General features: G+C 43.7%; 1 protein-coding gene across 1 annotated transcript; it reads left to right on the top strand.

The window, feature by feature from the left end:
• Positions 1–2735: 2735 nt before the first annotated feature.
• Positions 2736–16219, top strand: HAL (histidine ammonia-lyase; the record flags this gene model as incomplete). The annotated part of the gene is made up of 20 exons (XM_082311092.1): positions 2736–2982; positions 3436–3496; positions 3671–3698; positions 3994–4068; positions 4169–4241; positions 4326–4392; positions 4582–4619; positions 4700–4825; positions 5881–6020; positions 7509–7556; positions 8605–8752; positions 8837–8932; positions 9053–9111; positions 9921–10001; positions 10786–10851; positions 10952–11117; positions 13527–13661; positions 14739–14847; positions 14952–15021; positions 16070–16219. The coding sequence occupies 20 exons, from the start codon at positions 2736–2738 to the stop codon at positions 16217–16219; spliced, it is 1983 nt and encodes a 660-aa protein (XP_082167218.1).
• Positions 16220–18155: the final 1936 nt, after the last annotated feature.

Genomic DNA, 18155 nt, shown 5'->3' on the forward strand with positions numbered 1-18155 from the left:
CGGAAGACTAAAAAATAAATCTTTTCATTGTCTACTTGTCTGTGTATCGCTCTGTACAAAAAGTTTGGAAATAATAGTTTTGTTTTATTTATTCTTCTTTGTTGTTGGAGAAGTTTTTATTATGGGTCCAAGAGGACTATGAAGACCTAAACGGATCACAGCATTCTAGTGTTAGAGCAGAATTTCAGTCTAGCCCTGTTTGTCACGGCTTTGTTACGTTAGTCAATTCTTCACATTAATCACAAGATGATGGTTTTACTTAGTTATTCCTATTGGGTCCTATCCTGCGCACTAATAGTTGTCTGAAATACTCCCTTGTTTCCATTTTTTAGCAAACCTGGGATTTTTACCAAATTTCAGATTTAATATCTTGCTATGCTTTTAGTAACTTATTTAAATTATTTCAACCCACTATATATTTTCAAAACTTCTAATTACTGCAGAGGGGACTAAAGCCCAAGTCTGTCTTTCCCCCATTTGAATTTTTTTAACGTTTCCATTTTTTAACCAGTTCTGGGCACTACCACTTACTCTAATATAACAACTTCGAAATAAGGTAAAAAAAAAAACACTGGGAGGGCTGTGTTTCCTAGAATTGCTGCAGCACTTCAGCTCATGATGATGGTTTAGGTGAAACTGTTGTGAATACTGCCGTCTGCGGGTGGTTTTTTGAAGTGAGTTTGAGAAGAACTGCTTTTCCTGGAAATGAGCAGTCAGCATTAAATCTGTTGACATAGAGGTAACCCCATATGGAGCAGTGGCAAAGAAAAAAAAAAAAGTGCTATTTTAGAGGAGGAAGGTACCAAATACAGGTCATGGAAAAAGGTTTGGATTTAATAATAGCATGTAGAGTGGGAGTGGAGAGTCTGTCAATCGGTTTATTTCTGATCTGACTTTTGATCAGTATACGCTTTCAAGTGGGCTAAGTTACATCCTTTACCAGGCGATTCACCTTTTCGTGCTAGCAGCTCTAATATAAATTAAGGCATGAACATATCCTGTTGGCTTTTATTAATTCAAGGCATCCCAGGTTCTTCCATTCAACTTTGACCTACGTATGTCTAAGCAGTTTAAATAAAAATGACAGAAAAATTAACTCCTAGGAGACTGAGGCTTAAAAATCAGTTTAAATTCTTCCTGTGAATGTTGTGCCACTCAGCTTTTAATAGACACGATAAAATACTGGCTTTTTTGGGACCGAAATAGTGTCATTTCCTTGTGCGTAAAGAACTTACAGGCTTTCTTGTGTTAAGGACCTAAGAAGCCATTCATTCTCATTACTCCTCTGAATGAGTGATAGCTTCTGCTGGAAAACTCACTGAAAAGAATCTTTCCATATTTCAGGTTAGAAATTTAAGCAGTTCCTTTCATTCACTCCCCAAATCTGATGAGGCTTCTGGTACAGCACCATGTGAAGGAACAGGGATTCCCCGGGGCGAGGCTCTGGCAGGAGGAGGGGGTATCTGGTGTTAGCAGGTTCTGCTTCAGGCTGTCAGACTGCAATGAAAACTGCTCTTTGGTGTAGAAGTGGTTTGTGTTACGTGTTGGGGTAACATTTTGTCATAAAGGCCCATATGCCATATAGAGTGATGCGGCAGTTGGAGTTCACGCTGCCAGCTAATCCTGGTTGCTTGCTGTCAGAGCTAGGAAACAAAAAAAAAAAAAATAGTGGCAGGCGTGGCTGTCGCCAGCCTGGTCCTGCTCTGCTGGGGCAACGTCTGCCACGTAGAGACTTCCACCGATGGGTCTCAAGTTCAAATTCCCTACAATCATTTACCCCGGGGGTAAGTGCACTCCATAGTAGTCCCTTTGTCTGAGAACACTGTTGCGGGTGGCATGGACTAGGAGTGTTGTTATTGTTTTGTCTTTAAAGGCAAAGGTATTTTCAGCTTCTGTGTCGACATTGTCCTTGCTAAACTTTATTTTGGCACCATCTTAACAGGTATTTCTCCACGTCTTTTCCGCTTTGCATCTGCCTGCAGAAGAGGTGTGGTAGAGCAGCAGCGGTCTCGGTAGCGGCAGGTGTGGCCTAATATTTGTGCTACCTGTTCTAGCACCATCTTCCAGACCATCAGTGAAAGGGTAACGGAGGGAGACTCACTGATCTCCTCCCCTGTGATACAAAATTACGTTCTCTGACTTCAGCTTGGACTGAGCAAAGCAGGCTTGCCTCCTGCACTGCCTGCTCTCATCCTGCTCTGGATAGAGGTGTATGGGTATAATCCAGTCTCCTTTCAATCCTAGCAGCCGTGACCAACGGGGTGACTGTCTTCCCGCCCTGTCCCTCATGGAGGTTTTCAGTAGTGTGACCTACTGCCAGGTGACAACTCTGTTAACTTTTGCTAACCCCTTAATTTTTTAGAACAGTTTCATTCCAGCTTATTCTGATTTATTTATCTATTCTCACTACCTAGACTTCAGCTCCTAGATGTTCATTTCTATATTCCTGACATGGTCTTTGGAAAAAACTTCCTGTGGTAATAGGGGTCTGGGGTTTTTTGCCTTTCCATGAAAAGGGTGTGTTCCCTGGGTTTGGTTTGATTGGATGAAGTCAGCTGGATACATTGATTTCACTTGTTTACAAAGGTGGGGATTTTGGGGGTGAATTTTTGCCTCTATCTGATTGCAACACTGGACTCCAGCTAGACACTGGTCTTCAGGCTGTCGCGTGGCAAATGTAAGGCTGCTGCACGCTGCAGCCCTTCTTGGTCAAGGGACGATTTTAGAGAGGAAGCATGCCGAGATACACGGTGCATGTCCGAGGAGAATGGCTGGCAGTGCCGTGCCTAAACTGCACAAACACCATCGGGTGGCTGGGAAAGGAAGCTGTGAGACGGTACATGAAAAACAAACCCGACAACGGGGGATTTGCCTCGGTGGAAGAAGTCAAATTTTACATTCGAAGGTGCAAGGGACTTGGCTTGCTGGATCTCGAGGATACAGTGGAGGATGCTCTAGAGGACAATGAATTTGTCGAAGTTGGTAAGCAAAACCTTAAGCAACGCATTGCAGAGCGACCGCGTTGGCATCTGAGCCAGCAAACTGTCGTTTAGTTTATCTAAAATTGCATCTGAGATAATGTCTACGATTTTTATGGGAAAATACTAAAATGCACCCTTAGTTTTCACATATAGAACTATATAAGGTATAGAAGCTACAGGATTCTATATACCTCATTTGTATATGATATCATATATGCTATATGATTGTACAGGATACGGAGCATGTGTCCAAGGGTTGGGTGGCCCTTTTGCCTTTAAAGTGCCCTAAATAAACTACATAGTCCCTTGTTATTTTCCTAGAAGCATACAAATATATTTGGGGGTGATAACTGCAAATTAGAACTCTTACTGGTGTGTACTGCAATGAATAACATTCATTTATATCTAGAACACAGTTTAATCCTGTTCGTGTTTATTTGCGTATTTCTTCTAGTTATAGAAGGAGATATAATGTCTCCAGATTTCATACCATCTCAGCCAGAAGGAGTTCATTTGTATCCTTTTTTGAGCATTTTGTGACATTTTTTATAATTCCAGATTTATAATTTCCTAGATTTCCCTGTTCGTTTAGCGTTCCTTCATTCTTAAAACACATTGCCAGCTGTAATCAAATGGTCACTACCTGTGAAATCCTGTCTGCCCTGTATTTTCCTTTACAGAACTTTCAGATACAGCAAATACCGAGAACCAGAACAGGTAGGAATCACCAACGATTTTACAGCTCGGTAACAAATCCTACTGTTCACCAGAACGGGATGAGATCTCAGCCGCTGCAGCATTCACAGGAGCAGCGGCTGTTAGATTGGCTGGGTCTGGGAATCTAAATCACAATGTGCTTATTATGTTTTTGTTAGCGGGTTCCTGTCTTACGAATCAGTGTGAGCGAGCTTATTGTCATTGCTGAGTTTCAACTGTATTTTTTTGCATTCTGATTATTAAGCAACTTCATAAGTGTACGTATCCCACACTAAAAGGTGGTTCTTTGGTGTAGTATATTTCTTTAGATGGCAACAGCTTAACAACAGAGGACTTGGTCAATTTAGGAAAGGGGCTCTACAAGATAAAGGTAAAGAACCTGAACGAACGCGGCTAAAAATTACATGTTTATCTTTCTACAATTAAACTTAAATAATGATAGATAAACTTATATTTAAACTATGTTGTAGCTCACACCTAAAGCTGAAGCTAAAGTCAAACAATCACGAGAAGTGATTGAAAGGATTGTAAAGGAACAGACGGGTAAATATTTTTACCTCTAACTATTAATTGTTTAGAAACCTTTATCAGGTTCCCTCCTTAACCAGCAGCGTACGTTTCTTGCAGTTGTTTATGGAATCACCACCGGGTTTGGGAAGTTTGCCAGGACTGTCATCCCAAACAGCAAGCTGAGGTAAGTGGTGTGTGCGGCTTTCTCCATCCTTTCTTTTCAGGAAAGGGAGAGGAGGGAGCAGTTCGACCCTGTACATTTATACTCTGTGGTTAGATGAGAGGGCTGCTTCAGCATTGCCTTTTGCTTTGTGCAAAATAAAACCTGGCAAGACTTACTTGGGGTTTTATACATTTTTTTTTTTTTCCATAGGGAGCTTCAAGTGAACTTGGTTCGTTCGCATTCTGCAGGTAATAAGAAATTGCTTGGTGTTTTTCCTTTGCTGCCACTGTTGGTAGTGGGTTAGTAACCGAGAGCGTTGCTGTTTCAGGTGTGGGGAAACCTTTGACCCCAGAGAGATCTCGCATGCTCTTGGCACTGAGGATCAATGTCCTAGCAAAAGGATACAGTGGAATATCCCTAGAAACGCTCCAGCAAGTTATCGAAGCATTTAATGGTAAAAAGATGTTTAAAGAAAATCCCCCTTTCCCTTTTTTTTTTTTTTTTTCTTTTAACTGTTTCATTAAAGGCTCAATGGATCAAGCTATGGATGTTGGTCTTTTGACTTGGTTGTTGTGAGAGATCAGGACCAAAGCTTGGCTGTGACTGGTCCTGTAGAAGATCATGGCTAGAGACTGTTCCTCTGTTGAAGAACATGGGGTGTGAGCAGGAGTCACAGGAAAGGCTGAGAGAAAGGGATGCAACAGGTAGAAGTTTGGGAAATGAGCCTCTGAGAGGTCAAATAATTAGTTCAAGACTAAGCTTGACTGACAGCATGACTCTGGCTCTGGGTGAGCTCTTCTACAAAGGCTCAAGTCTCTAACTTTTGTCCTGTTTCATGTGCCACCATCTTTTGGGACGCCAGGATTTTTGGGTAGGGCTATTACCACGTAGAAAACTGCATGTGTTGGTGTTTGTCAAGCAGCCCTGCTTGAGCAGCACCTGTTTTTGTGAGCAGACCCCCTGAGACCTACACAAGTGTTCATGAGCAAGTGGGTGAAGGAGCTGCAATTCAGTGTTTAACTCTGCAAAAGAAAAGAAACAGACTGGTCCCTTCCCTGATTTTTATGCAGTTCCCTGGGCTCCGTTTCTTCATTTCCACATGTTCAGTGGTTTGTGGGAGTTACCAAAGATGGTTTGTGGGAGTTACCCAATGCTTAGTGGAGTGAGAAATGAAGAGGCAGCTTTGGTCACCCTGCGATGGAGAGCTGAGAGGAATGATGTTGTACCTGCCTGGCTGCGTGGCTGTAGATGCAATCACCCTGGGCTGTGGTCCCCCCACTCCAAAACTAAATGCAGAACTAAATGCAGAAGGGAATTGATTTATTTATAAACTGCAGCTAGCCTGCGAGCAGGGGCAAATCCCAGTCTGCAACGACAGTAGTCCCGTTGGTGCCATTGATCATGATTGCAGGATGTTACTGTGACCACACTCACGCACTGGCTTCTCTGTTTTCCAAGGAGTGTATCGAGGGGAAGCTCTAACAGGAGTAATTTTTGTTTTCTTTCTAGCGTCCTGCCTTCCTTATATCCCTGAGAAAGGGACAGTCGGAGCCAGCGGAGACTTGGCCCCCCTCTCTCATCTTGCTCTGGGATTAATTGGAGAGGGAAAGATGTGGTCCCCAAAGAGTGGCTGGGCTGATGCTAAATATGTAAGAGTCGTGCAGCTGATATTGCTTTTTTCCTGCTTGCTGGCTCATTTGCCAAATTGCACATAGCTTTGAGAGAAAGAGAGCTTTTGCTCAGATTAGTAACAGGTAAAAGTCTTTGGATTTTTTTTTTTTTGTACCAGTTTGAATTGGGACTAGGTTGCCTTTAGCAACTCATCCTCTACCTTGAGGAAGGTGGATCCATGAGAATGGAATAACTAACCCACATGCCACTGGAGCAGATATGAATATGCAGCATGTTATTAAGTCCTAAAGAAATATCATGCCATAGTATTGCAATACAAGATGCTGCAGTGACATCAGTTAGGACCTGGAGAGAAGGAAAGGATGTAATATCAACTTTGAAAGAACTGTTCCTACATCTTCAGCTCCGTAAACATCAACACTGTTTCAACAAACCCAAGATCACCTCTCAAAGTCAAAACTTCAAATGCTGAGAGTAACTGGAGATTTATTGGAGGCAGGAACTTATCAGTAAAATTTGTACTGATTTTATAATAGCTTTAAGTGAATACACAGGCTTGGACATTTCATTTTTGACAGATTGACTAGGGCTACAGGGAACCTTTGTAGCATCCTCTTTTACAAGATGGAAGCTTTACAATGGAATTAATTTTTAATTAATTGTTATTCAGCAGATTGATCTAGTGTTGAATATCTCTAAATCTGACCCCTCCAGAGTCTTTCATGGCAGTTTGATCTGCTACACCTATCACTCCTATCCATGAATATTTGAACACCAGATTTTTTCATGGATTGATAGCTGTACCATCACTGTAGGCTGGAGAAGTACTGAGAACTACACAGGGAGAGGAGTAGGGAAAAAGCAGGCCAGTGTGTCGTGGACCTCTTCGGGACCAGAAGTTACAGTTGTATACCTCTTGAGGTGTGTTACCTCTTCAGTTGGAAAGGTTGAGAGGACTCTAATCAGAATCAAGGTTATACCTTTCCTCCGTTTCCCACAAGAGCAATTGCCCTATGGAATAGACATGTATAGAATAAACTGAGTAGGACCCTTCATGACATTGGAGATTATCTATAGAAAGGGTTAGGGAATCATTTATGAAGGAATAGTTTATGCCAAGCCAAACCTGCTATGAGCCAGGGCGTAGGCAGAACTACCTTCCCAAGCTGTTTCCAGCCTTCTCTACTATTACTCTTTCCCGTCAGCTAATACATGGTAGATGTTAATGGGATGTGACAGTATCTCACTTCAGTGCTCCTACTACCTTCTTTTACTGGCACTGGGAAATGAAGTGCTAGTTTGGAAGCCCAAAAATGCTGTCCTTTATGTAGCCGAGCAGAAAAAAATACTTTAAACGTTTGTGATATAAAGTTCTTTTTCTCTCTTCACTTAAGGAATTTGTCAATATTTTTCTTTATGGAAACATTTAAGATTTAAAAGTTTTGGTGGTTGAATTACTGAAAAACATTTTTCATTAATTACCTTGTCATTAAACTCCTTCGCAGGTCCTGGAAGCCCATGGTCTGAGACCAATTACCTTGAAACCAAAAGAGGTAATAAAGTATAATGATGCCAGCTGATGAAAAACAAGTCATAGTCAATCACTAGTTGCTTTATACTTAACAATTTAAGCCTGAAATGAATTAAAGGTGATTTTAAATCAAGCTGCAGAATGATATTAATGAAGTATTATCAGGAGCGGGATTCACCTCTCCTAGCGTGACCCTACTTGACTTGAAATGTCAGACCCAAGCTTGATGTTTAGATTGGCTCTGTGGTCAGTGGAAAGAGATGGGCATCTTCAGAAAACACTCTAGATCATCTGAAACGGCTGTCTGAGAAGCCCTCTCAAGGTACTGATCTGCCCTTTGACCATAACAGGAGCTCAGATGACTGACTTGAATCTGACTTCTAGATCATTAAAACTAGGTGAGATGAATCTCACTCCAAGTATTAAAGTTTACATGGGAACACAACAGGTTTGAGGGCTGTGGAGCTCTCTGACAAGGAGCCTCAGTGACTGTAAAACAGCATCAGGAGTGAGAAGCCAAATCCAGTGTCTCCTAAAGGCAAATGCAAGGCTCCCATGGGCCTCATGTTTGTTTAGAACAAATATGAAGCTAGTTTTAACTGAACTCAACAAATCTTTTAAAGCAGTTATAACTTCTAAGGCTGTTTTAATTCTCCACTTCCTTACTATGATTGTTTTTCGCACCCCCCATCCTCATAACTTCTTTGATTTAACTCGTAACTTAAGAAGAAATGAATAAAAATAGTATTCCATTTCCAAAGAACTGGAAAAGAATACAGATTTCCTGTACTTTCCTTGCTTAAGTTTGAAATAACATGACATAAACCTCTTGCTTGGAACTACTGGAGCTCAAAGGGTGTCTGTAATGACTTAGTAGGGACATGACTATTGACAATTTATGTAGCAAAGATGCCCAGTCAAGCTGTGCATTTTATGATTTCAGGATGATCCAGGAAGCTGAGCAAAGGTCTTTAACTCATTCATATGAGAATTATCACAGAGATGGATAATTATCACAGCGTGTGGAATAGCTGCAATGAATTTGCTTAACATCTGCTCTCTCTTTGAAGGGTCTGGCTCTCATCAACGGGACACAAATGATCACCTCACTGGGATGCGAAGCGGTTGAAAGAGCCAGTGCTATTGCTAGACAAGCTGACATAATCGCTGCCCTTACACTTGAAGTCTTGAAGGGCACAACAAGAGCCTTTGACACTGGTGGGTACTGGGCCTTTCCTGTCTGTTTGCTTAACAGCCATTGACAAGAGAAGCAAAACCTAACAGTCTAACTTGTTTTACTAGATATCCACGCAGTGCGCCCACATCGAGGGCAGGTTGAAGTGGCATTTCGATTCAGGTCCCTTCTAGATTCTGACCACCATCCATCAGAAATAGCAGGTGAACTATCTTGACCTTCACCCTTTCAGGTTACACAGGTCCGGCTGGGTCTTTCAGCAGTAGCCCATATGCTTTTGTGTGAGGAATATTTGGGTTTTTTTCCTCCCTTGTTCCTTCTAGAGAGCCATAGATTCTGTGACCGAGTTCAGGACGCGTACACGATGCGCTGCTGCCCTCAGGTAAAAACTGACTTTTATTTCCTTTCATAGCACTAGATAAATGATGATGAAGTTACCACATCAGAAATACTGTCAGCTATGCGCCGGCTGACACTATTAGAGGAAGCGGGTTTTTTTTTGCTTGTCCCTCACTTCAAAGTTCGTATTAATGGAGACACGTAATTCATTGATCTCAGGCAGCACGTAACAAAGCTGTGTTCAGATCTGAAAGAGGCCAAGTGTCAGAAGCGGGGGGAAGGTGCTGGTTTCTACTCTTGCAGGCTTTGTAGGGCACTTATTCTGCACTGTTGCTAAGACCATGAACTGGGGAAAGGTGTTTCCAGAAGCAGCCAGAGTGGCAGGTTGTTCATCTACCTGTAGTATCTCTAACATACTGGAAGAACTCAACCCCATGAGTTTTAACATGAGCAAAGCTATTAAATCAGTGGAATCAATGAAAGTTAATTGATGAGAGTTTTTGTTTTCTGTGGGCGCTTTGTAAGGTTACTTCTCGCCCAATAACACTTCTGCCACTGAATAACTATGTTATCTTCCATTTAGGGTAAACCAACACAAACAAGTAAAGAATGATATATTTGGATTACCCTTTTAGCAATACTGTCATAATAACAGTAAATACAGTCTTTCAGGTGTCTGGGGTGGGCAGTGTCCATACTGATGCTCCTGATTTTAAGAGCAAATACAAGACCATCTTCCTGTGTGGATGTAGAGAAAGATGATGGGAAAGAGGGTGCCTGCAGCTCAATCAGCATCCTGAAGATGAACTACATGCAGATACTAAGCTCAGGTGCTAATGTCTTTTGTTCTAGGTCCACGGAGTTGTAAATGATACAATTGCTTTTGTGAAGGACATCATGACGACTGAAATCAATAGTGCCACGGACAACCCTGTATCTTTTTGACTTCATCTCTATGTAAAGTTTTACTTGGCCTTTTTTATCCTTTTCACCTATATAATTATTTGCATAGGAGGCAAAAAAGTCATAACTGGCTTCAGTCAGTAACTACCATTGGTTGCAACAGCAACCTCTCTTCCTTTCTCCATGTCTGCATTGGTGCATGCAAGTGTGTGTCTGGGCAAGGAAACCACGTGCGCATGCAGTTTAGCGCATGTTAAATGATTCCTAGATGAGATTCTATACGCTTATTTTGAATATGTAGATAGATGGGACTTGGCAATCAAATGGACGTAGACGCATGGTGACTTGTCATACTGTGTGCAGTTCTTGCATTAGTGCTGAGCAAGGCTGGATTCCCCTCAGCAGTATAATGATGCTATACATAACTTCACATCCATAGCTGATGCTATATGTAACATCACATCCATAGCTGATAAGCATTACTGCCTGTAACCTGTCTAAAATTCTATCTGCCATGGAGAGAATCTTCCAAGGAACTGAGAAACTATGCTAGGATTCAAACACGTGTTTCTTTGCACCCCTCCTCACCCCCAATCAAAGACCTCATTTTATGTAGTCTATTTGAAAAAAACAGGGGAACTGAGATTGGGTCTTAGTTTTCTGAAAAGTGAACATGCAGATGTAATATAATGTGCTTGCAAATAAAAGCCTATTAGCACAAACATTCCTTCAGTTAAGATATTCTGATTACTGGCAGATATCTGTCATGTAAACTGTATTTCACTCATGTTTGTGCCTTAACATCTCCTTAAAGATGGTGTTTGCTGAAAGAGCAGAGACCATTTCTGGAGGAAATTTTCATGGTGAATATCCTGCAAAGGTAATTAAGCATTTGGAGAAAGCAAAAAGGAAATCTTAGTTTCTGTTTTGGTTGGTTTGTTTGTTTTTGTCATCTGGTTTAATGAGATCTTCTTTTATAGGCTCTAGACTATTTGGCAATTGGTGTGCATGAACTCGCTGCAATTAGTGAAAGAAGAATTGAGAGGCTCTGCAACCCCTCGCTCAGTGAACTGCCTGCATTTTTAGTCACTGAAGGAGGTCTGAACTCTGGCTTCATGATTGCACACTGCACAGCAGCTGCTCTGGGTGAGTGCTTGAGCAATATCATCAAGAGAGCAAGCTAGAAAGACAAATTTATATCGAGGCAGTTGTAATTTGATAGTAGATACAAAGGGACCTCACTCCTGCTTTGCATCTCTTCTCCACGTGCTTTGTGCTGTCTGGGTGCAAAGTTTGAGCGTTGAGTGCAGCTGCAATTATTTCAGCTCAGGTTTCTTTATTCTGCACTGATCCATGGGCATGTTTAGCCCTCTGAGCATGCAAACACTTTGGTGGACTTTGGTGGGAATGCTTGCCTCCTTGCATCTTTACGGGATTGGCAGGGAGCGCTCTGATTTACAGAGTCACCAGCACAAGAGCTCTGGTTGAAATCAGTGACAGCTCAGGGCCTTAACTAACAGCAAACACTGTAGGCAACAAACATAGATCTGTCTGAGCCACTCTGCTGAACCTAGAACCTCTGCTTAAATAGTTATGGTCTGTAAGCAGGGGATACCTCTATTCCTCACTTCTCACTGGCACAGGGACACCACTTGTCTCAAAGCTGGGCCTGATACCCTTAGTACTGGGTGTCTCCATTTGACAGTCAGGTCTGTACATCAATGTCAGACTCCACAGTCCTCAGGAGAGTGGAGTTCCCAGGGTTGGTTATCGGAGGAGCACACTTAAAATAACCATTAGGACATTTTCCCTCTAGTACTCATGACTCAGGCAACAAGAAGCCTGCTGGCCGCTGGGATATTACAGTTCATAGGTTCAGGAAAGCATAAGCCAACATAAAGATAAACATGCTATGAGTAGAGGGTAAATTATAAGAGATGCAAACAGACAAAGGAACAGAGGATGTCAGATACATGTGTAGATAAACATCCTGCAGAAAAAAAAAAGTCAATGAACTAAATCAATGTAATAAAGGAACCCTGCCCAGAGGCCATTTCGGGAAGTGGGGCTGGAAAAGGAGCTGAAGTGCTCATCCCCTTGTTTGAAGGCTGGAAACTTTTCCCTTTGGCTGGGCAGAGTTTAGGATGGCTCCAGGCCTTGGCTGTTTCTTGGCTTCAGGTTTCACAGCTCACTTCTGCAATCTGAAGCGAGAGATTCTGGGGTGTTCATGGTCTCTGCTGCAGGGAATGAAAATGACAGCCCTGCCTCCTAACTCATCGCTGTGCTGATACCAGGAGTCCATGGGTTAAAACCATCTTTTCCTGGTCAAAATAGCCAGGAATTCATCTAAAAGTGAAGTCTGAGCTGTTTTTCTTTTTTTTTTTTTTTAAGATACTGCTAACATTTTTAGTGTCACTCTGCCCGTTTCTAAGGTGTTTGTGTACCAGCTAACGTTGTTCACTCTCAGGGTTAATAGATAAAGCTGCAAAAAATTTGCAGATGTTTCGCAACGGCGCTGGATGCATCCCTCCCTCCCTCTCTGGTAGCACTGTGCCTGCCAGACCAAACTGTTTGCAGTAGCCATAGGCAGCCTCTCTGGGACCTGCGGTTGCCTGCCTGAACATGCCAACTGGGCTCTGGCCCTGGACTGTGTCACTCCAGCCTATTTGCAATTGGTGTCACCACCTCTCTGTTGCTCTTGTTGCTTTTCTGAAGCCCCTAATTTTGCAAGGGCATTAGGCAGCATCCTGCTGGGCTTCAAAAAGAAAAAGTCTGCGTGCAGCCAGAGCACTGTAAATGCAGACTTCGTTTCTTCTCTTCTAAAGAGCAATTCTCAACCTCAAATTGTCATCGCATGGTGCCTACAGCCCCTCCTGCAGCCAAATTCCCCTCGCTTTTGGGTGCAGCTTGAGAGACTTACTCCAGGTCTCGCACCCGGCTTTCAAGGCCAGGGCGCTCCCACCCTCAGGGCTGTTCGTGCCCAGAGGAGGGACACGGGCAGCCTCGTAGCGAGGCGAGGAGGGTGGGAGAGGATTTGTATCGCACTCCCGCATCTTCCTGGAGCAAGTTCTGCAAGTGCCTCAGCTCTGATGAGAAGAGACCAGATGCTGATCTCTAGCTCTCCTCTTGAAACCAGGGGAGGGGCAGTATCTGCGACCAAAAACAGAGGGAACCGATGCTTTTTACGAAGAGTTGCCTTGGAGTAGCAGGCAAGATCAGGCTTGTATTTCAGTTGTGCTGTCCCCTCTTTTTCTTTAGTTTCCATTAGGCTTTTAAGCCAGAGCAACCCAACCCCAGAGAAGGAAGAGGAGTGAGCAGTCTTTCTATATTTGGTTAATATTTGCATCTAAAGACTGATACTGGTTACTGCTTTCAGAGGCAGTGGTAGTTTTCAAGGTGTTTATTACTCAGTCCAGGTAAAACATTGATGCGTTCTCCAAAGAGGAGCAACAGTTGGGCCTGAGGTGGTGGACAGGCTCTTTGCTCCAGGTTGGCCATTGCTTCTGCTGTCTCGTGCCCATTCTGTCCTACATTCATTGTGCTGGATTTTTGCAGTTTCTGAGAACAAAGCCTTGTGCCACCCCTCTTCTGTGGATTCTCTCTCAACCAGTGCTGCTACGGAGGATCACGTGTCCATGGGAGGATGGGCTGCAAGAAAAGCTTTGAGAGTTATTGAACATGTGGAACAAGGTAAAATCAAAATGCTGATTTCCAGACAGACCTTAAGTATGTCACCAGATTAAGATATTAGTGCCATTCTTTTTAGGTATATTTTAAGAAAAAAAAGTTAATGCATCTGAAAGAACTATCTAAAAATATTATATTAAGTATATATTTTACAAGCATTTTGATCTTTCTAACAAATTAGGTAAATCTAGCACTAAGTGTCTCTTGTGAAACAAAACTGCTTACTGCAGGACACTCAACAAAACTTTTCTCTCTTGCTTACAAGGACAGATTGCTCTCTTGCTTTTTATTTATTTATTTGGCAGATGGTGTGCTTAGATACAGTTGTCAGCTGTTAGTGGAAGAGCACAGTAATACATAGCACACAAATACTAAACTCACTTGCCCACTTAAGTTTATATATTTGAGTGCTCTGAAGATTTAGTTTTACAGAAATACTCTTCTCGTGTGCAGAGAAATGAGTTTGAGAAACCGTGTGTTTCAACAACGTGTTGAGAAACAGTGTGTCCTAGATCCACTTGGTTCTCTCTTGGGTGGATTGGCTCATGAAAATGAGGAACTAATGCCAATAATGATCAGGTGTGAGGTGGGCAGGTACGGTGCAAACTTCTCCAGACAGAAGACTGTCTTCCAAAGCTCTGTAATTTTAGTGGTGCTTTCACGTGGGCTCTTGCAAGCTTCATAGGCAGAACTTTCTTCTATAGCTCAGGCCCCTTTCTTCTTCTCAGTCCTAAAGAAGCTTTCTGATTTTATGATGCCCATTACTTTGGGTATTCAAGATGGCCTGGAAGAGATTTTTATGGATTTAAGACTGTGATAACTAGGAGTTCCTGGCACACTGAAAAGTCTGTATGGCAGACTACCTAAAATCTGCTTGCTAAAATGCTGGATACTACCCCCAGCATCATCCGTAAAATAATCCTGCTGCTAGGCTGCCTCTCTAGGGTGTGTGGATCTACTGGTCTTTTCACATTACCTGAAACCATATCGTGTTAGCCAGACCAAACACCAAGGAGAGCTTTATACGGGAAACCTCGCCTTTAGCTGCCAAAAATCCCTTTCGTTGTTTTGATTTCCTAGTTCTGGCTATTGAGCTGCTCGCAGCCTGCCAGGGCATTGAATTCCTACGCCCTCTGAAAACGACAACCCCATTGGAGAAGGTCTATGACCTTGTGCGCTCCGTTGTGAGGTAAGACCAGGTAAACGCCTCCCCCAGAGGTTACCCATCTGGAGACTGGCTGCCAGCGGTGGTGGTTAATGTTTGGCCAATGTTCGTAATATGTCTCGTTACAGGCCTTGGATGAAGGATCGCTTCATGGCCCCAGACATTGAAGCAGCTCACAGGCTGCTCGTGGAGCAGAAGGCGAGTGTTGACTTTCGGCACGTGCCGTAGGACTGTCCCGAGGAGCACGCTGCAGCTCTGCTCTGGAAATACCCTTCATGCGTTCATGGGCTGGCCTCGCTAAAAGCGCTCCTCTGCCTGGGGTGAACCCACCAGACTTTCTGAGATTTGGTTTTCCTTAGTTTTAATGGGATAGATTTAGAAATAAATTCCTAAAGTTGCCCTGTGTAATAAATAGCTTACAGTATTAATTCTGGCAGGGGTTTCGCAGACATAGGTCCAGCTTTGAATCATTTGAGGGCAGGGTCCTACACCCCCGCAGATCTCCAGAGAAATCAGTGGTCTCTCCAGACGGTGTTCCTTGTTCCTGGGACAGTGACTGCTCCCCAGCCTTGAGGCCCTTGGGCATGGTGGACCACTGGAAGAAATATGGGGTCATGGATGAGGGAATAGCAGTGGTGAAATGGGTTAACCTGGGCCAAGTCTTTGTACAGCTATGATGTGATCCATCTATTTTATTTGTTTGAAAATAGTAAGTAACAGAAGAACTGCAGAGAGTAAGCAAATGAGAGAAGAAAATCCCAGTCCATCTTCTGTAAGGCTGTTTGCCCTGCAGCCCTTACAGGAAGAGAGGCAAAGGAGACTGTAGAACATTTTCCTTTTCTGCCTTAAATCCCAGCCACCATCCCTTTCCTTTTGCTTTGTCCATGCCAGCTGCCATTTTGCTCCCCTGGCCGCTTCATGACCAAGTGACAGCAATCCTCTCCCAACTGCTGCACACAGAGCATTAACCTGGTAACAAGACAAGGTGCAACGTTTTCGCCTTGAATCCTTTCACCTTGTCCCCCCAGAGCTGTATCTTTTCCCATCCCCTGTCAATTCCATCCACACGCTCTTCTCTAAGCATCACTCTGGCTGCCTCTCTGGTTCCGCTGATCAAATACAGCTTATCTATGTAGGTCTGTAATTCTCCCCTCCATCCCAGCATCTCTTCCATGGAATTTCCTGAACTTGTGCGTTGATGACTGACCTGACCTTTTGTTTTGCTTTTGACTCTGCTGTTTTGCAGGTGTGGGAAGTGGCTAAACCTTACATTGAAAAGTACAGGAGGGAACACATCCCTGAATCGAGACCCATTTCACCAACAGCCTTCTCCCTGGGATCACTGGAAATGAATACAGGTGTTGGTCATGACTGCAGGCATCAGGATGAACTTTAAGAGTTGCAGTCCTCTGGTACAGAGCAGGTTCTTTCCAGGACCTTGCCTAAGGGTGGCCATTCTACTAGAAATCAATGTGGTTTCTCCAAGTGACCCAAAGGACCTGACTGTCTCAGTAGCGCCTACAGATAGTAGAGAAACGGCTCACTACTTTCCTCACATGTGAAAGACAGCTTTGTCACAATAGTCTGATTTTGGCTGAATTTCCTGAGCTTCCCGACACAAAACATTCAGACTCCTGCTGAAACCAGTGGACGTTTTATACAGGGCCTCCTGTATTTGTTTTGTCAGCTCTTCACTTGTTTTCTCTTGCATCTGTGCCAATGATACTGAACAGCTTAGATTTGATATTGTCAATTTTTTTTTTCCTTTGGGTAACTGCTGTGGTCCCCTTCATTCTGCCACAAGCAAAATTATCTTTACACTTAATTCTCCTCTCTTTTGCAGATCATATGTGAGGCACAGGTTCTTGTGTAAGAAGAGCATATTTAGAGCAGGTGCTTCACAAATCCGAAAATCTGTGTGCATAAAAATGTGCTATGGAGATCATTGTTCCAGAACAAATATATTGTATTCTGGTGATGGACTACACTTAATGCAGCTTTCTAAGAGCTCTGGGCTTACACCTGCAATAAATAAACTGAGGCTTCACACACAGCTGTAGCAATCTCTTTTTCTGTCATGTGTGATGATGAAAATGTAAAGCAAAAGCTTAGTTTAGAAATAAGGAGGACAGGTGGAACAGAGGCCGGGAAAGGGGGGGGAGGAGGTGTAGGAGTGGTGGATGTGAACCAGTGCAAGATCTGCACGCCCATGGCTCACCAGCCATCTGCCTGGCCGCCGAGGGCCCCGTCCCCACGCACTCCGGGTTAGAGCACTGACCTCTGCCACAGGCTTTATTGGGCAAGGGAAGAGTCAGGACTTACTTAGACTTCACATCATGGTGCGGTGATGATGTGTAAAGGCCGGTTAACAGCCACCAGCCTTGGCACTACTGGCCTGATACCCACAGCTGCAGGGGGTTCAGCATGGGCTGGAAGTCTTCCCAGACTATCGGCTATGCTGCAAGGGGCAGCCAAAGTGCTCGTGTGGGGCTACCCTCATGTGTCTGAAACCTGCTGTGCTAAATGTGCCCTGAGGAGAGGACTCACGCCTGCTGGCAAGCTGGCAGAGAGACACCTAACCTGGCCAGAAGACCTGGGTACCCACCTGTGGCATGTGAGCTCCCAGTTCAGCTCCTTCCTTCTGCGCCCGATTTGCAGCATGTCCCTTCTCCATCTCTCCTTCATGTGCCAAGTAAGTCTCTGCCCTTTCAGCTCAAGGCTCTCTGTAGCAGGCGTATCTCAATCTCCCCCTGAAGCTCTTCCATTTTGTATAAAATCAGGTATTAATTAAAATCAAGTGAGAGAATGAACAGCCAGGCTTATATCTTGTAGGGTCAACCATTTTTCTTCAGCCTCATGTTACGGCTAAACAATATGGTTCCTTCAGTAGCGAAGCCAGCAGAGTTCCTACCCACCGCACTGTTACCTACGTCCTGCTCCCAGCCGCCGCAGGAGCCGGCACGGTGAATGTCATCGCTGAAGTGAGCCGCGTTAAAAACAAGCAAACAAAATCTTCCTACGTTTCAGTGTGGTGTGCCTTCCCTGGCAAGGACCACATAGCTGGCCATCAGGAACCACTTAAGCCAGCTGCACCTCTGAATTGTAACCGCATCCTCTAACTGCAAATCTGCCACTAATTATAGCCCTGGGACATACTCCCAAATGGCTACTGGATTCGGCTGAGCTGGTTGGGCAAGTACGTGGTTTGACATTCCCGTCAGAGCTCATTTGTGAGAGCAGAATCCCCTCATGTCAGTAGTTTCAGGCCACAAATGCCTATTCCTGTCCAGCAAGAGAATATTTGAGGTTTTCCTTATGCAATCTTGGGCTCT

This window comes from Platalea leucorodia (genome assembly GCF_965183815.1).
Source record: "Platalea leucorodia genome assembly, chromosome: 4".
Taxonomy (NCBI): Eukaryota; Metazoa; Chordata; class Aves; order Pelecaniformes; family Threskiornithidae; genus Platalea; species Platalea leucorodia.